This window comes from Lathamus discolor, chromosome 5, assembly GCF_037157495.1.
Source record: "Lathamus discolor isolate bLatDis1 chromosome 5, bLatDis1.hap1, whole genome shotgun sequence".
Lineage (NCBI taxonomy): Eukaryota > Metazoa > Chordata > Aves > Psittaciformes > Psittacidae > Lathamus > Lathamus discolor.
The window spans coordinates 43,541,260-43,566,331 of record NC_088888.1 but is presented as its reverse complement, the minus strand read 5'-3'; the positions used below and the strand labels follow the sequence as shown (position 1 = coordinate 43,566,331).

The following is a 25,072-nucleotide window of genomic DNA, read 5'->3' as shown; positions in this document are numbered from 1 at the left end:
ATCCCCATTTTCAAAAAGAGGAAAATGGATGACCCAGAGAATTACAGACCAGTCAGTCTCACCTCTGTGCCTGGCAAAATCTTGGAGCAGATTCTCCTGGAAGGCATGCTAAGGCACATGAAAAACAACAAGGTGCTTGGTGACAGCCAGCATGGCTTCACTAAGGGGAAATCCTGCCTGACCAATTTGGTGGCCTTCTATGATCGGGCTACGGAACTGATGGAGAAGGGTAAAGCAGTTGATGTCATCTACCTGGACTTGTGCAAAGCGTTCGACACTGTCCCGCACAACATCCTTCTCTCTAAATTGCAGAGACATCAATTTGATGGGTGGACCACTCAGTGGATAAAGAACTGACTGGAGGGCCGCAAGCAAAGAGTTGTGGTCAATGGCTCAATGTCCGGCTGGAGACCAGTAACGAGTGGTGTCCCTCAGGAATTGGTGTTGGGACTGGTCTTGTCCAACCTCTTTGTCAGTGACATGGACAGTGGGATTGAGTGCGCCCTCAGCAAGTTTGCCGATGACACCAAGCTGCGTGGTTCAGTTGGTACACTGGAGGGAAGGGATGCCATTCAGAAGGACCTCGACACGCTTGTGAAGTGGGTTGATGCCAACCTGATGAAGTTTAACCAGGCCAAGTGCAAGGTCCTACACATGGGGCGGAGCAATTCCAGGCACAGCTACAGGTTGGGCAGAGAAGAGATTCAGAGCGGCCCTGCAAAAAACGACTTGGGGGGGTTGGTCAATAAGAAAATGAACATGAGCCGGCTTCAGTGTGAGCTCACAGCCCAGAAAGCCAACCGTATCTGGGCTGCATCAAAAGGAATGTGACCAGCAGGTCAAAGGAGGTGATCCTGCCCCTCTACTCTGCTCTTGTGAGACCTCACTTGGAGTATTGTGTGCAGTTCTGGTGTCCTCGACATAAAGGGACATGGAACTGTTGGAACAGGTCCAGAGGAGAACCACGAGGATGATCAGGGGGCTGGAGCACCTCCCATATGAAGACAGGCTGAGAAAGTTGGGGCTGTTCAGCCTGGAGAAGAGAAGGCTGCATGGAGACCTCATAGCAGAATTCCAGTATCTTAAGGGATGCTGGGTATGGACTCTTCATTAGGGACTGTAGTGACAGGACAAGGGGTAATGGGTTCAGACTTAAACCAGGGAAGTTTAGATTGAATAGAAGGAAGAAGTTCTTTCCTGTTAGGGTGGTGAGGCATTGGAATGGGCTGCCCAGGGAAGCCGTGAATGCTCCATCCCCGGCAGTGTCCAAGTCCAGGTTGGACAGAGCCTTGGGTGACATGGATTAGTGTGAGGTGTCCCTGACCATGGCAGAGGGGTTGGAACTAGATGATCTTAAGGTCCTTTCCAACCCTAACTATTCTATGATTCTATGTACAATGCCACAATGATATACATTCAGCTTATCATTATCATGAGTCATAATGGATATTTCATGAAAACATCAACCCAGTGCTCAGTTTAGGTGAAAAAAAGGCAAACCAAATATTGTGAATTCTTAGGGAAGCGCCAGAGAACAGAACAGAGAACTTTGCCATAAATCTATGTATAAATCTACGGTTTGTCTGTACCTAGAATACCAGTGCAGTCTTGGTCCCTTCCTCCAAGGTAATCAAGAATGACCAAAGGTCTGGAATACATGAAGAATGTTTTCTTTGTATGAGGGATGAAAGGTATAGCAACTAGGATTGCTCTCTGAAATAGAGGTAATTTAGAGGTAGAACGATAGTGATCAATCACATCATAAACAACATGGAGAAAATGGGTGGGCTTTGTCTGTTTACCAATGCAAGTACCACAGGGCAACCAATGAAGCCACTAGGAGCCAGGTTTAAAACAGGCAGAGGTAATTCTTCATATGACAGACAACTCATTGCTAAAGGATTTTTTTCAGATACTATTAATTCACTTGGATTCAAAGAGACACAAAGCAAACTTGGAAGATCAATCCCTTGAAGTTCCCTAAATACTCAAAAGCTCCACCTGGCTCTAGAAATCCTTTAACTGAAGGCAGGGAGAATATTAGACTGAGCAAATGCTTTTACTTTTTGTTCTTGCATGGTTCTTATCTTTCCCCCTGCTAGCAATAGAGTTGGGCTAAAGGTAAGTGAAAGTGCATTCTCATCATCAGCCTTCGAGCTTTTTCAGAGTTATAACCTTCCCACAGTACTTGGAGCAGGGGTTCTAGCACATGTTTAGAAAGAAGGTGCCACAGCACACCTTTCACCTGTTCAGTTTCATCCCATAGGCCTCCAATTACTGCTGTGTGCCCTAATTAGGCTGTGCTGTAGGTTATGTGCAAATAGCCGAGGTCTGTCTGGATGCTACGCAGCTTCAGTACAAAATGAGAAAGGGAAAAGAGGATAGAAGAGCCTTTCTCAGCAGCACTTGATTAGAGTGCATCAGAATGGACCTTAGATTCAGCACATTGTCTTGGAACATTAACATGCAAATACTATCATGTACAAAGAACTGTTCTAAATCCATATCTGTCAATGCAAATCCTGCTGAACACAAGGGTTTAGATAATCAAAAGTCCTTCTAAAAAACCTGATTACTTTCCTTAAGTGCTCTGAATAGCAGTGATATACATGAAATAGTTCTATCCTGCTGAAGACTAATTCTTACCACTTCATACATTTATGCATCTGGCTCTAACAAAACATTATTATTTGATTTAAGAAACATTATAGAACTGCACTATAGGAAGTTCAGTGACACTGATTGTGCAACAGTTCTTTTTGTACTTTCAGCTTCTTACAACAGTTTGGACTGGAATGTATTGCAGTGATTTGTTGTGCTGTACACAGGATATTTTACTCCATGGATAATCCGTGACATTCCCAAGGAAAGTGATAAGAAAAGTACATCATTCTGCCTGAATTAAAAGCTTCATTGTCACTTTCTCATGACACACTTCTATACTTTGAAGCAGAGATCAAAAATATGACAGAGGCTGACTTATATGTTAGGAGGCTCTTCAGCTTCTCTGTGTAATTTTACTTGAATCTGGCGAAATTAATAGTTTTTATCAGCTAAAATCTCCCAGTCTAGGAGGAAAATTATTCTTGATTCTCATTCCACATGTTTTAAGAACATCACCTGCTTTCATATCAAGTTTCGGCTCAGTTATTCTAGCACTGCCTTTTACTTAAATAGCACTATCCATTACCTGAAGATTACAGTCGTTGACTTACAGAGTTCTGTCACATCCCTCAGACCAGTTCCAGACCTCATCCTTTCAAATTACAGTTTATACGTTTTTGCTCATCTGATAGTTCAAACCAGTTTTCTAGTACACATGTGACCTGAACAAGGCTAACTAGGATTATATAAAATGTAGTACAGAACCTTATACAACTTCATAGATATTTCCCTATATCAAGGGATATAAGAATCACTGAGATGTTAAAGGACCTCTAGAGGTTGCTTAGCCCAACCACCCCATTCAAACAGGGTCAGCCAGAGCATGTTGCTTAGGATCATGGCCAGACAGATTTTGCATATTTCCACACTTGGAGACTCCACAACCTCCCTGGCAGCCTGTGTCGGTGTTTGACCACTCTCACAACATAAAATGTTTTTTCTGTGTTTATGCAGAATTCCCTGTGTTTCTGTTTGTGTCCATTGCCTCTTGTTCTGTCACCGACACCACTAAGTCTGACTGTCTTCTTTACTTCCTCCCATCAGGTATTTACACATATTGATAAGATCCCCATGAGACTTCTATCCTCCAGACTGAACAGAGGCAGCCCTTTCTGCCCCTTAGATGCTCCAGTCTCTTAATCATCTTTGTGGTACTTTGCTGGACCAATTCCTGTATATTCATATCTTATTTTGTACTCTCAAATATCCACTGAAACACCTGAGCATCTCACCTTGATTACAGCTGCATTAATAGTGTCAGTTCATAACCATCCAATTAACAACTAACATATTGATGTGTGCTTACATATCTAAACATACTTAAGTATACTCGAACTGAAGAATACTTGAGTTGCTTTCAGGCAGGGAGATCTCAGTTTATAGGGACAGCTGACAATATTTCTTGCTACACATGTGGTCTTTCAGTTTATACCATTATAATTCAGTTGTACAGTTTGGTAAATTGTATGGTTCAGTTATTATGCCTTATGTTTGGGGGAATTTAATCTTCTCCAATCTTGTTAATAGTTTTTCCTGTGGTTTTCCCCAAATGCTTCTATTAATGTTGATCAAGGCAATTGGGCTTTCTGTATCTGGAAAAGCTATTATCGAACAAATAATTAGATTGCTGTAGCACAATCAACTTTTGGTAGATAAGTGTTTTGTTTTAGTTCATTTTCTCTTTACCATCTAGTATTGAATCCTTCTTTCTTTCAAAATGTTGTCTAAAGCTTACAATATAACTGAAGTCAGACTGTACTTAACCACTTGCCATTTTCTTTTTCAAATAACAGATACTGTCTTTACCAGTATACAATCAAAATATTTGCAACTTGACAGATGATAAAAATATCAGTTTTGGAATCTTAAGAATAACTTCTCTCAAATTATTTCATCATGCTAATTTAAATACACTCAACTAAGTTTTAATTTCACATTTACTTGGTCACTTCCATGTCCATACATTCATTGTTTTGGCTACCTTGTCTGTCTCATAAATCAGTACTAAAAACACAGGAAAAGAAGGAGTTTGTAATCATATCTGAATTATTCACAGCAACATCTTCACCTTCAGAATCTTAAGAAACCGTGTCTGAGAGATATCTACAGAGAAAGTGAAAACTTAAAAATGCCACTTATGCCTCAGGTTTAGATATGAATATTTAAAGAAGTCCTCGATAATGTTGAGTGCTCAGAAAAATAAGGTCTCAAAAATCTCTTAATTCTACTAGTCAAATTCTTATCCCATCCATGATCAATAAGATACAAAAAATACTGCTCTCTTGGCCTCAGTGATTTTGAAATGCTGTCTCATAATAACCCACCAAAGAGAAATAAGGAAATTAAGTCTCCATAATATTTTCATAGCAACTTCTACAATAAGAACTTTACTGGACATTACACAATGGTGATGAAACATAGAATAGTTGTTCACCACTGTCATATCTTGTATTTTATGCCAGAAGAGAAATTTTATGAGAAATATAATGTAATTGTGTCATTACTATTCTATCATATAATATGCACACACACTAAAGCTGATTTAAGAATGAAATAACAGTTCTTGCAAATTTTACATTCTTCATACTTTTGCTTTGATGTTCCGTATTTATCTGGTGAACACACCACTGAAAATGTAATTAAAAACATTATCAGTAAGGCATAAAATACAAGCATCTATGCATACTTTGTTTTTTATTTCCTAAAACAGTTTTACAGCTGGGAGAATACTTAATGTCAATGGAGAAAACACATTGTTTCCCAGGTAACATGCTGGAACATGTGCCAACAGACATTGTCTGACACACTAAGGAGTGTTGTGATGTCTGCCATTAAATAATAAATCGGATGACAGAAAAAGAAAAAAAAAATCTTTCTTTATTCTCATAAAAAACAGCATTCCAAAAATAAATGGAAAGAGGAAAGAGCAACATTTACAGAATAACAACACACCTATGCCTTCAAAAATATCTTTATATCTTCCTCTTGAGTTGCAGTTGAAAAATACTACAGTGCCAAGAATTTATTTCAAACTGCCTTGTCTGGTTTCCCTCTTCTCTTCCTGGGTCAAGTCAGGAAAAAAAAAGAAATGCCTCCAAAACAAGATACCCAGATGATGCAGATCATTTCTCCAGGGAAGTATAGTGTTTATACTGTGTTCAGATACATACAGAAACTAATAACATAAGACAGCTTTCAGATAAGCTGGTGGTGCCTTAAAGTTGGCCTTCAAAGAAAACAAATTTTGGATATAACAACAATAATACATTTTGTCTAATGAAGGGTCCATAAGAAGCAACTTGCATTCCAGCTAAAGACACTTAAGTTGTGTCACTGAACCTAGCTAATAGTGATTGTCTTCAGGGAAAAAGGACATGCAGCCATCACAGGTCAGAGTTTGCATACTAGAACCCCCTTTTATGCCAATATGACCAGCCAAATCAGGCACAAACCATTTATACCTACATCAGCAGAGAAAAATCTCCCTGATCTTAGGTAGTGTCTTAATATCAAAACCCTTCCAAAACCTTTTCTCCATTCATTGCTAGAGTTATCAGCCTAGGACTCTACTCACAGAAGTACCACACCTTTGTTTTTCCTTTGAAAAGGTTAAAAAAAGGAAAATATAGTTACTAAAGGTTTAGATTTACAAGTCCAGCATGCATTACTGACATATTTTTAACCTGCAATGCTGTGGCCAGCATTTTCTAATGCACTGAGAGGCCCACTGTCTTCAATGGGACTTCAGGTTATCTGTCACAGGGCACAAGGTGAGATTTGGACAATGTGTTGCCTTTCTACAGTGCTTATTTTCTGATTAACAAGGTTCTCGGCCTTCCATTTTCTGGTGGCTCCTTCCTAAATCTAAACCACTACTTCAGTGGGACCAGAAGAACTGTTGGCAGGTTGTATGGTTTTCTTATCCAAGCTTAAAACAAACACATGCACATACTTGACACACTTTAACTCAGTATTTTTTAGGTCTGTTGCCTGGTCTGGATTACAGTACAGTTCAGCAGACAGTGTGATCTGTGGTCTGCTCTACGGAAGGGGTGACACAGTAACCTTGTGTTATTGTGGAGGGTGGGAATATCTCAAGACAGCTTTACTAACTCTTTATCATGTGAAACCACTCCCTTATTTTTGTGCAATGTCAATATTCATGTACTGTACTCATAGCCTTTTTGGTTGTAGTCCATTCATCTTTAAACAGGTAAAATCAGTTTGAGTATGCGAAAGGATATTCTTATTAGCATGTAATTCTTATATTTATTATTTTTTAAATATAAAGGCAACTCCAAACCCCTCCACACCTGCAATGATTTTCAAATGCATATGAAAGATATGCAAGTCTGTTAAGATCCCCTGGAAAAAAAGATGCAAAACATTGCAAACACCTCTGCATAAATATATACATAAATTGTATGCACACACAAAACTAGCAAATATTATACATGCCTGAAGAACATGCTCATGTGTTACCTTGAAGACAGGAATGATATAGGCATTTAATCCTGAACTGGATTGGCAGTGGGAAATACATTCCTGTTTTAACGCCACCTTTTCAAATCAGATGGTATGCTTTCCAACAGCCAGTAAAATAATGTAGTGCTTTAGAACCAGAAAATCAGAAGTCATGGTAAAAGATTATTAAAACCTAGAAGCCCAGGATTTAATTTGGGCAGTCTCAAATAACCGCTTCTGGGAAAATGTGGGGTTGAAAAACTTGGCCCAGGTCTTACTACCTACAGACCATCTATTTAATCAATTATGAATTCATTAAAGACTCTAACACACAAACAAATCCAGGTATGCTATCCTCTGTGTGAATTTACTGATGTCTCCTTTGCACTCAGGCTGTATGAACATTCATGTATGCTATAATACCACTTTCTGAAAAATTCATACACTTCCTTGCTCTTCAGGCATGTCTGAACGGTTAGAGCAGGAGAAAAAGAATAACAGGTGTTTGACTCACAAAACTGCTTTTGAAAATTCACAATTCAAGTAATTTAGTTTTGCCTAATGTTTAAATGTAATAAAAATATTTTTCACATATTAAATATTTGATTCAGGTAATCACTGTTTTTAAATCTCCCCATTGTGAAAACAATGCAAGCACACAAATCAGCACTTGTTTTTTATTTGCACGTCTATATATGTGGGGTATATCTAGGAAACAAAATATTGCTCTCCCATTTCATTCTATGCCACAAGTTCTCTTCCCTTAAAAAATAAAAGTAACTTCAGTATAAGGCTCATCATTTCCCTTGGCTGAACTCCCAGGCCCGAGCACCTTTTACCTATTACCTCACTCAGATAAGATGCATATACATACAAATGGTACTAGAAATCCAAGTACCTGCCTAAAACCAAATCAGGGCATACACACACCCCCCTGCATTCTGAAATAATTTCTTTAACAAACAAGACTCAGAATTCAGGACAGCAAGAAAGTAAAAAGATTTAACAGGTTTCATTACCCCTTTAGATAGATTACTAAACTCACATAGATTATAATGCATATACCTATAGCACCCCCTGGCCTCCAAAATTAAGGAATTTGATGCAAAAATTGAGACTGCAGTTCATACAGAGAATTCCTCAGGAATTAAATGAAAAAAAAAGCAGTGAATTTTCATTGTGTGACCATTTTACTTCTATACAGGAACTCTGCAAAGTGATTCCTCCAGAGACAGCCATCCGTAATATGCCATTATATAAATAATAAGAGGGAAAACTTTCTTCATCCAATCCAGAGATCCTATCATGCAGAGTTGACTGTTTTTCCACTTTGTAATTCCAGATATGGATGCAATAACAACTATGAAAAAAGACAAATTAAGCATCTGTAGATCTCCTTGCTAATATATCAAATGTTCAGGATAATAGAACGAAGTGTGGGACTGAGAACCTAAATGCTTCGTCAAGTAAATTCTGATTCAATCACAGTAAGACTACAGAAAGCATTGCTATTTTTCCATTAATAAAAGATGTTGCTAAGGGGACCCAGACAAACAAACAAGCAAGAGAAGAGAGGAAGATAAAAAAACATAAAAACCAAAGCAAGGATGGTTGGAAATAATAAAAAATAAAAAAGTAAAAGATATTGCAGGGTGCATAGAGGGTGCTTTCATCTGAAGAAGAATTTGATACAGAAGCTGTTTTCCAAGCAACTAAAAAACTTTGGAAAAGTAGATGGCCTTTTAAAGATAAACAGAAGACAATGTTAAAACATTCAAGGATGTGTCAGTGAATAGAACAGCTGTGCCCACTAATACTCAGACAAGGTTTCTCATAACTATAGCATTACTAGCATGACGCTTTCAAGAAATCTAGTGATATTAATTAATTAAAGGTGTATCACAGCCATCTAGCACTACACCTGCCTAAGTAAGAAATAGCAAAGGTGAAGGCTCCAGCGTCAGACAAGGAATTATCAGCAGAGCCAGAATTAGAGTGAAGGGACAAGGGGCCAGGAGTAGTAAAGACTACTACCTAGGCAAAACCTGTGCATGTGAAATGCACCCAGGAATATTCATTTCCAAGCACTGCACTGCAGTCAAACAATTTATCTTCTTCCCATACACTGCTCACTTTCACAAATTATAATAAAGCACGATTACTTGCGTATCTGAATGGATTTTCTAACAGATAAACTCTGCCTTGAAAATTGCGTAGAGATTTACATGTTTTTCCAGTGGTTATTTAGTCCCTTCTTAAATACATACCCATTTTTTCCCAAGATTTTGACCTTAGTATATTTTCACCTGCTATCTCAAGGAGATTTTTATCATGAAACTATTATTCATAAACAGAAGTTAGTAAACCACCACCACATTTATAAGGCTGATTTGGTTGAAAGTAAGCCAGATAGAGCTCTCTTACATCTTAAGGGTCAGTTTACCCCACAGCATCAGACTATAGCTTTGCTACAGGCAAGTCCCCTGAAGCACATGTAGGGTGGAGGTGAGAGTCCTCGACACCAGATGTCTTGTTTTCTGAGCCTGTTGCTATTCTGCTGCATTACTTCCCGATGTGAGCATGTCCACAATGCATCAGACAGTCTTTATTTTCAGACCAATCACCCTATATGTGTCATAACTAAAACATGAATTGTTTATTTGAACTAAATTAATCAAACTGTCCATAGCACCCTAGACCAAGCTTCCCCTTTTTACCAATATTTTGTCCTCTTTAAACTTCGAGCAATGCTTGGTATTCCTTCCCAAATTTTATTTTGTTCTCTTGTTGTAATACTTCCTCTACTCTCCATAGTGAAATGGTGTTTATTCCATTTTTTCACTTTTGTATTCTTGTTATTTACAATTTTCTGGCTGTGGCAGGCTCACTTAGAAGTAGGAAATACATGAAGAGAGTGTGTGTCTCAGTTGCCAGATTTTATAAATACTTCAGCTATTTGTTCCAAATAGAATTCAGCCACCAACTACCTTCACAAGAAACAAGTTATTATGGAATTTTAAAATAATTCAGGTAAAATATGAAAACCTCTTATTTGCCCATGTAAAAAAAAACAACCTGAAAAAACTCCCATATGCATGAATACAAGTATCTTTACTGTTTGCTTAAATCATACGGTTTTTCAGCACAAGCTCGATTCAAAGGTCCCAGGGCAGCCCTTTAATAACCTAAGCAAAACACACAGAAATCTACATTGAATGCACATTTGAGTAACATGATAATTTGAATATAGCAATACTTTTCAGAGCAAAAGCAAAATATGCTTTCTGGCCTGAAAATAAAGATGTTGCAGAGACAGCAGGACAGGAAGAGCCAAGCAACATCTCCCCAGAATGAACATCTTGATATATAACATTAATTCTGTGCTAGTGGCATATTCGTTAGAGAGAGGAATATGTAAATACACAGGTGTGCTTATACACACACCTATATACAACACATTCATTCTAGAATGAAGCTTAAGTCTTTCACAGTACTTGCTCAGACCCAGAGAAGGAAGCAGCAGTTTCCCAAAGGGAAAAAAAAAAAGTTGTTTCAAAAGTAATTACAAAAACTGCAGCTTTGTGATTCAGTTCTTTCACACAGGTTTTGTGGCAGTTTGACTTACTCTGAAGTGAGAATAAGCTGCAGAAATCAAAGGCTGTTAAATTTAGCTGGATTTTCCTTTCTACTTCTTTGTACTGTCTGAAAAAACTTTTGCAACCAAACCAATCTTTGAATCATGAAATTTATCCATTTCTTAATCCATTCAAGACTAAAAAACAAAGTCCAAAACTTCTTCCACATCTGGACCATTTGAACATTTCACCGTTTTGGCTGTGCCTCTCCTCCCTACTCAAGATAACACGTGCAGACCTTCCTGCCACTCACATCATTTTCAGAAGTGATGAAGCTGGTAGCTGCAGGCTCCAAGTAGACTTCAGCAGACCCTGTCATTGAGAGGAGCGAGGACCACCCATGAAGAAATCAGGGACCAACAAGCATGATGCAGGAAGCTACCACACAGGGCAGACAGTGAAGTCTTGGTCAGCCATGTCACCAGCTCAGAATGTGCAGGGAGAATGGAGGAACAGTGCAGAGGCTAAAGCCTGGAGAAAAGAAGAAAGACAGCAAAAAATAAAAGAAAGAGTGACAAAGAGAAGGAAATAAGCAAAAGGAAAGAAGTGGTGACTGTCAGGCAATAGAAAGTTCATCAGCAAAGGGACTAAGAGTTTCCTCTTGGAATAAGCATCAAGTGGTAACTGCAACCTTATATCAGAGGAAAGTGTCGCGGAAGCACACAGCTAAATGCATCAGCCTGTGTGTTATAAGTTGCAACGGCAAAGCTGAACACACCTTCCAACCCAAGCCAAGCCAGAGTATGTACCACCAGGGCATCCTCAGAGCGGCACTGGGAGCAGTGCAACTGGGCCGGTGATGAATTATTCCTTCATTTTTCCCTGCTTACAGAACAAAGGCAGCTACAAAGACAATATTGCTTCAAGTTTTCATTACAAGCATTTGTTATGTAACATTCTGCAGAAAGGACAGTCTTGCCAGCAGACTGCAAGAAATCCTTCACCAGGATGGAGAAGGCCTACGTGTCTCCCTTAAGCTGTGCATCACATTGCCATATAAAGTGACCCACAGGTCAAAACCAAAACAAAACATAACAGACGGGGGAGGTTTCTCTACCTCACAGACTGAAACATCTGGATCAACTAAGACAATGAAGTCGTTGGTTCAAATGCATACCATCAGCAGAATGGAAAATCAACTTTTCTGTTCTGGTTGTCAGGCAAAAATGGAGAAAATTGCTGAAACCTATCCATTATGTTCTTTTATAACTACTTTATTTTCATTTAGGACTCCTGGAACAGGCTAACATCCTCCAAAGTTAGCAAACAACTTAGGCAACTTATTTGGTTATTGCAGTTTAACAGCTATCCTATGAACAGTGCAGCTGTGTTACAAGAAAAGGAAAAAGAAAAGGGGGGGGGGGGGATTGGGGAATAAGAGGGAAGGGAGGAAGAAGAGAAGGAGAAACAGAAGGAAAAGAAACACTCATCAAGCAGGAAATAATGTCATTTACCAAACAAGAGTAAGGTTCACAGCTCAAAGCTTGTAAGTCTCAATGATTTTGCAAGAATCTATGAACTCTGGCAATGCAGAACAGTGAATGCATTTTTTATTAGCTCTTCATTTCACCCATAGTGTTTCTTCATGTCCCCACTGACTGCTTTTTTAGGCTAGCACCACCAACAGTTCCTTGAAGGGAAAGGGAACAAGTCGCAAAACCATTATCAATCACTGTATCTGCAGAGTTTTCTTAATTCCTATACAATAACTCAGAAGTTATGCTAGAAATAAGAAGAAGAAAGAAAAAAACTTGGGTGTTAATGACTGCATTCCTGATATTTCTAGATGTACATATCACTTCAGAAGTACAGCTACCTTCTCAAGGTAGTCTGTTTTAATACTAATGAGATGGTGTAAAAAAATACGGTGCCAAGAATTGTAATTTTGATAATGTAAGTCATTCTTCAGAGCCATGAACTGTGGGGAGAAATGTTAAAGACTGAGAAAGGAGGGCTGCGGGGAAGAGAAGCCAAGAAAGGAAATTGTATGGGAGATGTGGGATGTGTTGACAAGGTAAGGAAATAACACAAAAAGAAGAATGAGTGATGAGAAATCGAAAAGCAAGATAAAAGCGGTCATAAAAAAAGAAAGCAACAGAGACATAGATCCAGAAAAGCTCTTATGTTCTTAACTTCAAGCATGTTATTAAATACATGAAGCACACTACAAATAAAAGTTAATGATATATTTTACAAGACAGAGGAATTAACGACCAAGGAAAGAAAAGTAACAAATCAAAGAGCAACGATATTCAAAGAAAGAAGAAAAAAAGATCAGAAAAAGGCTAGAGTCAAACTAAACACAGAATGTGAGCCATCCTTATCACAGGGGCTTTCTCATGAGTTTTCAAGTTTAAAGAAACATTGGATAACATAAAAAAAAAAAAAATCACACACAGTAATTTCTCAAATCAAGAATTACTGCATCCAACATAGGGAAGTTATGTATCACTTGACAAGAGATAATAATTTAACAAAATTCGTTTATAATTACGTAGATGCAACTGATAACAATTTGACTGTAGCAAGGAGTAAATAGCATCAAGTCCCAATCAGAGACTTGATTGATAGGTAGATAGGTAGATGTCCCTTCTAATTTTAAAGGGGCAGTTTCACAGACTTGAAAGCAATGAGGGTTAAAGTCATTTGAGAGCAAACATTTGCCTAGAAAATATGAATGGTGTTTGAAAACTTTTCAAGCAAACTTAACTGGCTCTTGGGAAAAGCTACAATTCATCAATGTGCTATGAGGAAAATTAATTTTGGTTCACCTTTGGTTTAGAAGATGAACAAGTGAAAAATTATAAATTTAATAATAGTCTTAAGCTTTAGATTCTCAAACATAGTGCAAGCTTAAATATGTGCAGAGAATTTATTCATAAAATGAAAAAGATAAGAGCATTTCAGGAATTCTAGAATATTAATAACAAAGAGACACAAAAATAAGGCAGAAATGCAGGCAAGGAAGGCAGTTTTCTAAAGTATATAGGGGACAAAGAGGAATCCTAATATTGGAAACAGGCAATTCTTGAAAGATTTATACTCTTAATAACAATAACAAAACAAAATTAAAAATAAAAATAAAAAAAATAAACAAAAACAACACAGCAGCATTGAGTAAGCCTGTTCTGGTTTGGGAAATCATGGGCTTAAGTAAGAATTAGGGACTAATATAATAACATCAACAAATAAGGAATAAGGTCATATAGGTATACTATATATAAGCATATAGTGATTTCTCTCAAATTAACTGAATAACTATTAATTCAAGATATTTGGCCAATGAGAACAATAGCATTGTGTAATCTATTTTGTCTTCTGGAAGACATTTGATAGAGTAGTCTGACAATTTGATTAAAGTGTGAAACAAATCAAATTATCACTTATTAAAATGAAAGAAAACTGCTTATTAGACTTCAAAACCTGCAGTGGTGAATGGGGAAACATCAACAACTGAGCATGTCCTACTGCAATTCACAGGTTGTGTTTAGCAGCTGTACTACTTTGTATTTTCCTTGGGGTCATGAATGCAACAATAATAGTATTACTAACAGGATGTGCAGAAAAATACAGTATTTTTAAAAATAATTATAAGTTCCATGCTACTTTTAAGTAAGAGGTACAACATGGAATGTGTATAACCTTCTTTCAGGGAAACAATGCACTTTCAGTTATAATGGAAATGCTTCCATTATAGCTAAACATAAAAGCATGTATATAGGGGAGGGAGGAGTGGGTCAATGGTGAGACATGGGAAGCAAGCCATTTCCTAGAAATAGTACTCTGTCCTGAGTAGAAGCAACTGACAAACATTTGGAGTACTAGCAAAGATCTGAACAGGAGCTGCCAATGCTACCCTGTGCCCATAGTAATCCTCATGTAATATATAGCTCAGTAGGGAGAAATTAAATAGCGACAGTCACATTCTCTATTTGCCACTGACATAACATCTGCTGGGCTAACACATATAAAGGCCAGAAATAAACAACATTTTTTAACAGTACAGATACCCGTTGGAAAAAGACCAGAAATAAACAACGTTTTTTAACAGTAATTACCCATTGGAAAACTACTCTGTGCTTGTCCAGACTGATTTAAAGTAATCCTACAATGAAGCAAAGAGTTGCCTTCCTAAACTATAATGTAAAAAAGAAAATAATTCGTAAAGCTCCTATAGGTTGTGCTACACAAGTCAGCCAGGGTGGTCAGAGCAGTTCTTTTCAGCCACACAAGCTCTGAAAAGGAGGACTGTAAGCCACTGTGCTCACGCTGAGGGAATTGTCTGTAAGGGAAACACTACAGCAGACAAGTGTGTTCCCCAAGGCCCCCTCGCAAATCCTCACAGCATCCAGATACCAAGAGCAATCAGAATCAAGAGAACAATGTGATGGACTGAAAGACACAGTGATGTGAAAACGTAAGTAACAGCACTGCCTCTCAGAGCTGCCTACATCTGCTGAGGCTCTTCCAACTCCTTCAGATGGCTGCAAGTGCAAGAAGGTGACTTTATTTTGACTACACTTTCCTCAAATGTGCAAAATCCTGATCCCAACATATCAAATTCATTAACTTGCTCACCACATAAATCAGAAAGATATTGTCAGATTGGAGGGTTTTCAGAAAAGAAGACATCTGAGCTAGTACTTTATCAGCAATTAATAATGTTTCTAGGGTATGTTTAGCTGTTATATTTTACAACATAACATGTTAAAAGGAAGAGAACACAGGAGATGCATGATACAGCACAACTTATGAAGACACATTTAGAATGAATATCAAGAAACAACATGTAGCTATCAAAAAACATCCTTAGTTCAGATGCATGACTGCAAAGTGAGGAGAGGGAAAGCTCACTGATGGTACTCTTAAAAAAGCTGGAAGATTCAATCAAATCTACAATAAGGGGAACAGGAAAGAAAACACCCAGTATACTTTTACCATGCCTGATTGCTGCAACTACGCTGTAGCTGGTGACTGGCTGTTTGCAAACCTCAGAGACAAGACAAACTATGCTGGTAGGAAATCGTCACATAAAGTCAAATAAATATCAAGGTTGTGAATGACACAAAACAAAACCTTTAGATATTCTTAATGGATGCTTCAGGAAGCAGATAAACACATAACCCACAAGATATGTAAATATTAATTAGACAAGGCCACATATGTCATATGTTTTAGAAAAAAGCTATTGTAATAAGCCCTTCAATTAAACATCTGTGTATGAGCAAGCAAAGCCAACAAACCCCCCTAAAATACTGCTTGATTGGAAAACAGGAATTGCACAGAAATAAAGTAGCTATAAAGGCACTAATAAGTGGACAGAATATACTGATATAGGGCAAACATATGGAAAACCAGCACATCTATTTGTCAGTGTAAGAGGTTATTTGAAGCAGCTCTTCAAAAACAAGTTGCTGTCTTAATGAGGACAATGAAACAGAAAATGAAGCTCTGGCAGACTAAAAGTAAAATGCAATAGCTCGAGCCGAAAAAGGTTTGAGATATAACTTTCAAGTTTTTGCATCCATGCTCATAACAAGGACCTTAAAAGAAATTCTAATAACAGAACCTTTCTTGGGGGAGGAGGAGGAGGGGTATCGTTGATGGGTCTGTCTGAAAGTTAAAGTGCCAGTAAAAGAAGCTACAGAAAAATCCACAAAGACAAAAATAAGAAGTCCCCAGGACCTGCTGGTGAATTTTAAAGGAATTCAAAGATGAATTCCTTGAATTCCTTAGTATCAAATGACAGAAAAAACACAAAATGTGTATCAAATCTTTAAAGGACTTGGGAAAGGAGGAAGAGAGAGGTGAACCTAACGTAGTTGAAAGCAAGTGGCCAGATATCACTACCAGGTAAATCAACAGAAACTGCTACAAGGAACACAATTAGAGCATCCATAAATACAATATTTGTAGAAGTGTCATCATGGAAACTTCCTTATAAGGATTTTTATTCTGGACTCAATACAATGTGAAATTATATCAAATTAAGGAATTCAACAAGCTCTGTCTTCAACAGCTCTCAGAGAAACTGAGATGATGCAGACAGGTCTTGTGGGGATCATAGAATAGTTAGGGTTGGAAAGGACCTCAAGATCATCTAGTTCCAACGCCCCTGCCATGGGCAGGGACACCTCACACTAATCCATGTCACCCAAGGCTCTGTCCAACCTGGCCTTGAACACCGCCAGGGATGGAGCATTCACAGCTTCCCTGGGCAGCCCATTCCAGTGCCTCACCACCCTTATGGTAAAGAACTTCTTCCTTATATCCAACCTAAACTTCCCCTTTAAGTTTTAACCTGTTACCCCTTGTCCTATCACTACAGTGCCTAAAGAAGAGTTCCTCCCCAGCATCCTTACAGCCCCCCTTCAGGTACTGGAATTCTGCTATGAGGTCTCCATGCAGCCTTCTCTTCTCCAGGCTGAACAGCCCCAGCTTTCTCAGCCTGTCTTCATGTGGGAGGATAAGCAATTTCCTTAAAGTTTGGGCACAAAAAAAAAAAAAAAAAAAAAAAAATGCACTTTTTTTCAATGGAAGGAGGTCACAAAGGAAGTTTTCCATTAGTGCCTCTGTTATCTAATCTTTTAATAACAGACCTGGAAAGGAGGATGAACAGTGACACAACTAAGTCTGCTGATGTGACTATGTTAGGAAAGTAACGGTGAGGGGGTGAGGGCCATCTTTGACATTTTGGAAAAGGGTTTCACAAACTAAAGTAAGTGATGTAATGGCAGCTGGAGTAAAGCTTTAATAAAGATCTGAAGGTTGAAGAGTATATTAAATAAATGGTTGCTAAAAGTTTGGCTCCTTTAGACTGAAAAAAAAACAAGATGAAATCTGACTACTCTCTATAAATACAACATAAGGCATAAACATCAAGACATAAAAGGTATTTACCCCAAAGAAAGAAAGCTGGCACTGCAAATAAATTTAGTATGGAAATTACAAGCTTCTCAGCTGCCAGAGGGGTGAAGCTCTAGATCAGCCTGTCCAAAAGAGGAAAAATAGCCTAACTGGGCTTTAAGATAAATGTGGATAAGCACTGTGAACAAATTACACAATCTGGTTGCTATGACAGCTCAGTACTGGGTTAGCTATCCAACTTACACTGGATTCAATAAATGAAACTAAAGCAAAAACTTACCAGCACATAGCAGATGCACTATGGCTTGTGTCTATGCAGAAGCAAGTCTTAGTGCATTACCTATGCAGAAATACATTTCTGCTTACTGCCATTCTACGTTTCTGCTTCTCTTTAGATCAGAAGAGCAGAGTTGCTTGGCATGCAGGAAGCCTTGGAAGTAACTAACAGTAACTCAGGCATGTGCACACGACTTCTGTCACTAGAGACATAATTAGACTTAAAGTATTTTTGAGAGAGAAACCATTTATCCAAAATATCTGCTTCTTCCATTGGTTAAGTTTCTATGACAGCAGAGGTAGCTTTAAGTTTGAAGGTCCAGTCTTTTGCAAGCAGTTATTTGATTTTCTGTAGCAGATCCAGTGTTGAGTGATAGGTTAGCTAGCTAGCATAAGGAAGGCAATCAGTTGATAAAAACAAGCTTTGTTTACGTTACTGGTTTTGTTCACAGCAATAATGAGGTTTTGAAGTGATTTCCCCAAACAAACCAGATTCCTTTCAGGGCAAACTAAAACTAAATCTCTGCTCCAGAAGTGTGTCAAATGCACCGCGGCCCCTCATGGGGACATTAGCTTCTGAACACAAGACTGGTCCTTTGGGCACCCTCAGGCCATGTGTACGCCACCAGTGACATCAGAACCTCACTGTCCTGCCACAGCACTGCCAGACATTCACAGGGATGGACTCCAATGGCTGGAAACCCAAAAGGAAGGCCATGCCAGGAGAGCAGAGCACACAGGCATGGTCTTGCCCCAACCCTGACACCCTAGGGGGAGAACCTAAACCAGCCCAGTATTCAGGAGAACTAGGGTTTTTACAGTGGCAAAATCAGGTTGGGTTGAAGGGTTTTATAACACCAGGCAGCTATTATGGGCTCACTTCGTATATATTTCCCAAGAACAAAAATTTTGCTTCAAATACAATGAGATGTCCAATGTTTCATCTAGTTTTCAATCATTTAAGTTACCAAAACTCAAATTTGTTTAATGGTTTGTCCTTGCGTCAGTTTAATCTTTGAGAGAAGAAAGATTGGCTGCTTGTGCCTATTCCTCCTTAAGAAAAAAAAAAAAAGCCATAACTGACTCACCATCTAATTCATAAAGTTTCTGAAGTCTCTCTTGACTCTGCTTTCTCTAGCTTTTTCTGCTTTATTTTTAAAGGCATTTCTACAAGTACATGCTTCATGTTGCTAGGTTTCAACAGAAAAGAAATAAAGGAAGAAAACAAATCAATGTTTTTTAAAAAGAACTCTCTATCAGAAGTTCAAAAGGAAGTAGGAAACGATCTCCTGTTATGTATGTGCCAGCATCGCTTTTTCCCTAAATTTACATTTTCATCGTTTATGATGAACACTTTGCATACAACACCGTGCCAGAGAGCAACAGTAGATGTTTTGTTAAGAGGAAGACTACCCAAGAAAATATGGTGCTAAGGATATAGTTATGAACTTATATGATTCATATATCATAAGATTACAAAATTTCAGTCAAGTGGTGCTTTTGATGTCCTCCTGCTTTAAAGAGTGTACACATGTACAGATGTGCAAACTCTTGTGTGTTTAGTACACCAACATATACAGAAACATGATTGAAATGCAGTAATTTTTCATGCAAAACAGCTGCTCAACAGGATATAGCAACATATATGACAGATAGAGCAAGAAGCAAATCCACAAGAAATGTGCCCAGTTTAAATTACAGGAAGAGTTTGGGCTGGCAAAACAGAGCAATCATATTGGCTGGGGCAGAAATATTATCACTCCTTACTCTCTGATATGTGCTATCAGCTCTGTAATGACCACATGAAATCAATGGTTTAGGGTTGTTTTCACATCCAGAAGTGGCTAGGCAAAATATCAGTGCCTTTACAGAAAGTGGCTTTCAGACAAAGCCAGAAGATGTCAGTACAAGCAGAAATTGAACGATTTCTTGGGATCGTGGGGACACAGCTTGGCATCAGTTGTGAATGTACTTGCATACTGGGCAGCAGCACAGTCTCAGATTAATGGTATTCTGGAATGAATAAGCAGGTGGTTGATTTATAACAATGTGGCAAGATAAGCCCACAAATAACATTCAGGTCCATTACCTCAAAATTGGTGATGCCAATAAAATGAGACTCTGCTATGAAATGTTTTCTAATGTATCACTGCAAAACAAAATCTCAGTGATCTTATTTGTAAAGACACAGCTAGTTTATCTCCACTTGAAGAACATACAAGGCAAACTATAAGCAGTGACACTGAAGTTACCCACAAACTTTCAGAGAACGAACAAAATCTAAGGAACATTTTAGCTCTCTGTTGGTCTGGATTTCAAACCAAGTGCTTTGAAAAAAAATGCCAATATTCAAATCCAACCAATTCTGGCTTCACAGTGTTTATGATTAGCTGCCACACATGATATAATGACTGAATAGACAGTTACAGTTCACAGGCTATCTTGGCAGATCTAACCTGTAAGTGCGGTGATATTGAAAGCAATAAAAAATTGTAAAGAAAAGCTATTTAGAACTGAATAGATCCCAAACTGGTAGCTCTATATAGAAATGTAATTGGACTCTTGAAAAAATAAAATATTTGAAACATATCCACGTAATTACAAACTTATCTCTTTGTAGATTACTCTCCTTTAACTATTACAGTCTTTAGGACAATCATACACAAGACCAATAGCATTTTTATAATCTGTAGGACTTTATACTAAAATAGTTTCACATGCACAACAATAAAAGTATAGAAAAGTCTGACAAAAGCACATTTTCAAACCAGAATTGTTTTCACTTTTAAGAAAACAAAGCTTTATCATTTAGACTCTAGAACATACTAAAATGCTGAACTGACAAAATTCTGTCCTTTTAATCTACCTTATCTCGATCTACAAGAAAGCATTGCACAAATTTTTTCCACAGACATCTGCAGTACATGTATGCAGAACATGTATTTCTTAAAAAAAAATAAAAAAGAAAGAATAATTTGGTAAGAAAATGCATGGTCATATTTTTAAACTGTGTCTTCTTCAGGAACAATACTGTGTTTAAATTCCAATTACACTATTTAGCCAGAAATGGAAATAGCCTCTGAGTCACTGAGTGTAATCCTTTGAACCAAGCCTTCACCTCCAGCAGAAAAGCCTCTGTGCCTTTTACAAACAGGGCCATGTCTTAGCCTACCATTCCCCTGGAAGGCTGAACCCATCTGTATTTGCAGCACTGGCCTGAATTTATTCACAGTCATACCTGTCCAGTTTTGTGTCAGCAATAGCTTTCAGCACAAGTACTGTCTCATCAAGAGAAACAATATTTAACCAAAATCATCACTTACAGCATTATGGCAGAGAGATTTCAAATCATCTTTCCTAAACACAAGCCAAGTTATTACCTTTTGCCATTTTTATTTAAAATTTATATCATATGTTAGTGTGAAAGCCATTAAATTAACTCTCTACATTTTAATGTTTGGCAAGTGCATTGTGTGTATATATTTATATACATATAAAATAATAAATTTTTGTTTTCACTTTTGACTGGTTTTGTACTTTCATTTACTACCAAGCAATTTCATGTTTCCTTGCACCACTCACCAGGCCTCTAGAGTACAATTCCATGTACAGTGTTTGGGACTGTACTTCCTTTTTAATGTAGCCTCCAAGGACTCCCATGAGCTTGCTTCTTCCTCTCTTCCTTCCTTCCACATAACCTGGCACAGCCTTTGCAAGCTCCTGTACCAGTCCCTCAACTTCTGAAGATTCTACAACAAGATTCAAGTAGAGCAGCAAGATGTGTAGGAAGCCAATCCACATTGACACTCTCATTAATTTTCTCATTCTCTTTCCATCAGTGTGTTCCCCCACTACTGTGCTCACTGTGGTGCCTGAGGAGGCAGTGCAAAAAAAAGACGGGATTAGAAACTGCTGCCAGAGGTAACTTTGAATAGGTGTGAGGAAGAGGTGAAAAAGAAACCGTGCTCACTGTCCGCAGTGACATTTCAGGTGGCATGCGTCAGGCGTTGCCAGCAAGACATGCACAGCCATCACTCCAAATGAATGATTAATGACTGAACCAAGACAGCGAAATGACAAGGTCTAAAATATGAGATTGACTGTCTAAGATTAAAATCCACATGTGACTTCTGATCTCCCCCCAGAGTAACAGTGCTATCTACTTCCCTGAACTGTTGGGGGGAGAAATTCTCTGAGGTACACAGGATCACTGCAGCTGAGAAGGACCTCAAGCTCCCCGTCGTCTAGCAGAGACAACTGCTCAGGCAGTCACCCACAGCAGGTCGCTCAGGACTGTGTCCTGTTGGGTTCTGAACGCCTCTGAGGACAGGGACTCCACAACCTCTCTAGGCAACCTGTGCCACTGTTTGACTGTGTTCACAGTGAAGAACGCTTCCTTCCTTACCCCCACTCTTTTTTCCTTTTATTTTTCATATTTTCTTATGTTCCTTTTCAGAAACCAAGACAACAGCTGAGTGCAGATGACGTTAAATAAATAAACCAGTAGGAGGAAAAAAAAAAAAAAAGAACATCAGTAATAACACAGATCCTTTAATTTAACTCATTGTATTTTACCAATTGCAATTCCTCTGGTTACCACAGAGATTGGCACATTTCTTAAGCTGGGGACTCATGTTCACGAGCCTTAGCGTTAAGTTGTGCAAAGCGCCAGGGAATCCAACTCTGAGAGGTCTCAAAATTCCCATTATGTGCATGTCGGTATTGTGCAAACCCATGAAGCAAAAACAAATAGGCAATGCTGGGTTAGTATTTGCTGTACCATCTAATGAACAAACACATTTTTTTTAAATAGGTATAAAAAATATCTCCTGCACATGCTTCACTTTATCAACAAACCCAACAATGCAAACTGGTTTTAAAGTCTGTAAGATTGGCTCCTAATATTCATCTAGTTTGCATGATGAGGATGGCTTTTTCTAATTGTTTTGAGCTTGCGAGTCACGTATTTACACACAGGTGCTGTTGCGCTTCTGACACTGCACCAACTCAACACAGAATTTGGGACATAGGTTTTTTTTTCAGCATCTATGATGATGAGAGGAACAGGGCTGAAGAACTGACACACTGCTCTTTGCATCTCACTGCAGTCATTAAGTGAAATTTCTCTGTTCAAAATCTATGGGGGGAGAGACAGAAGAGGAGGAGAAGAAAGATTTCAAACAGTCCTTCACTCAGTGCCTGGCCATTAGGGTATAGATCAGCAGCACAGAGAAAACAGAGAACTGTGTGGTAATGGCCTCTTGCATTTCCAAATGATGCCATACAGGGTCCAGGCTACAAGCCATGAAGGGAAATCAGGATTATCTGTTCTCAGATTTTTTTTATGATATCAAGGCATATCACTTAGAGATCCAAATTTAAAATAAACATTGAAACTTAGAAGTAAACTCCAAAGAAAGCACATGTAATCTGAAACAAAGAAAAATCAAACCAAAACAAATCAAACCAAAACCAAACCAAAAAACTTAAAAGTGAAACATACCTATACCTTACTATGGGGGGAAAGGGTTTTTGTAAAATTGAAAAAACAAAATACAGTTAAATTAGACAGAGCCACTGCTCAGTAGTAATTACCAATTACATTTTACCTACAGAGTTTAAAGCCTGTCTTAAAAAGAAAGAAGACTCTCACTTTGTACCAGGAAGAGTTTCTACAATAAAACAACAAATAGCACCAAACGCTATTTCAATATCATATAGGAAAAGCATTGCTCAGCACCAGCTAAGGTCAAAATACTGCATTTCATTTCATTCACGCAGAAAAATGATACACTGCCTCGAGTACATGATTACCCTGTAACTGAATTAAGTCCTTTCACCACTGTGTCTCAGTCAATTGGCCAAGGCACCAGCATGGGATTTCAGTCATTTTGTTTACTATTGTCCTTCTTCCTATACGATCAATTTTGCCTGACGGTAAGGGTGGGGGGGAGGGGTAGGGAAAGGGGGGAGTGTCACATCATTCTTCCTCAAATACAGCATATGATTTTTGACACTGTTTATAACACATGTTAAACAAAGTATTACTACAGCTGAAATATTCCTTATTAAACTTAAAACATACTTTAGGCAAAACTTGGAATGCTTTTGGTTTGTTTTCTGTTTCTTTTTTAGGCTTCTCAACTACATTGCGGGACACAGGAAAAAAGGAACATAGTAAGAAAAGTAATGTTAGAAAGAGTAAAAAAAAAAAAATAAATCAAAAAACCCTAACTTCTAAGCATTGCCATAGGTATTACTATGTGCACTCAGCAAAGGTTTGGGGGAAAAGCGGCATTTCAAACTGAGTGTGAGGGACAGAAACTGCAAAAAAACGAGAGCTTTTTCTGACTTACTTAGATCCCAGCAGGCTGTTGCCATTCCCTCTGTGGGGCTCTCACTGGCCAGGGGAATCACATGACTCAGGGAACCAAAATAGAAAAGTCTCGGGAGCAAGGAAGCTGAACCAGAAGCACATTTGCAAGAAAAGACGTATTGCAGGCACAATAACACGCCCTTAGCAGCAAAAGGTGATAAATTTAGACAATAACCTAGACTGTACTGAAAAACAAGCAAAGCCTTGAACCTCGCAGCCCAGCATCAGCCACCTTTTCAGCTCATGGGAAATGTTCTCTGCTATAAATCTCAGCCCGTGTCTGTATGTAACTAAACCCTGTAACTGATCGAGCAAATCTCAACAAATCACCAGAAATACAATCTATTCGATTTAAGAATAAATCTAGTACAGTTTAGAAATAAACTCCCACCACTGGAACCATTTTGACGTTCAGGCTAAGGTTTTTAGTAGTTTGTTTCTAAAGAGTAGCCAATTTTTTTAAAAGCATATGCTCTTAAGATAATTGGGAGAGCTGTAAACACATTTCCAAGATTGCTTTCAGTTTTTTCACAAGTAAAATTATGGTTGCAGATCTGTACACTAGTAAACAATGCACTGTAAATTTGCAATTATAAATAAGGAGAAGGCTCAAAGATTCTGAGGCAAAAGCTGAACAGATGAATTAGTGACAAAATGCAAGCTCGATATAACAATCAAATCAGTCTGATTTTGATGTTGCTGTTTAAATATCACTGTTAGAAAGGCAGCCCTTCCAGTTTTGTAAAACCTGTAGAAAATGAGTTCCAGCAAAATACTGTTGTTAAGATTA

The 25,072-nt window shown here is 38.3% G+C and overlaps 1 protein-coding gene across 6 annotated transcripts in view; it reads right to left on the bottom strand.

Annotated features, from left to right (window-relative positions):
* The window catches only part of ESR1 (estrogen receptor 1), a 192,893-nt gene that overhangs the window by 141,561 nt on the left and 26,260 nt on the right, over window positions 1–25,072 (bottom strand). For 5 of the 6 annotated variants that reach the window (XM_065680585.1, XM_065680588.1, XM_065680587.1 and 2 more), the window contains exon 1: window positions 24,263–24,291. The exons of the other annotated variant lie outside the window; for it this stretch is intronic. In XM_065680585.1, coding sequence (XP_065536657.1) covers window positions 24,263–24,287 — 25 coding nt within the window. In that variant the 5' untranslated portion in view covers window positions 24,288–24,291. Of the gene's footprint in view, window positions 1–24,262; window positions 24,292–25,072 lie in introns of those variants that run through there. 6 annotated transcript variants of the gene reach the window in all.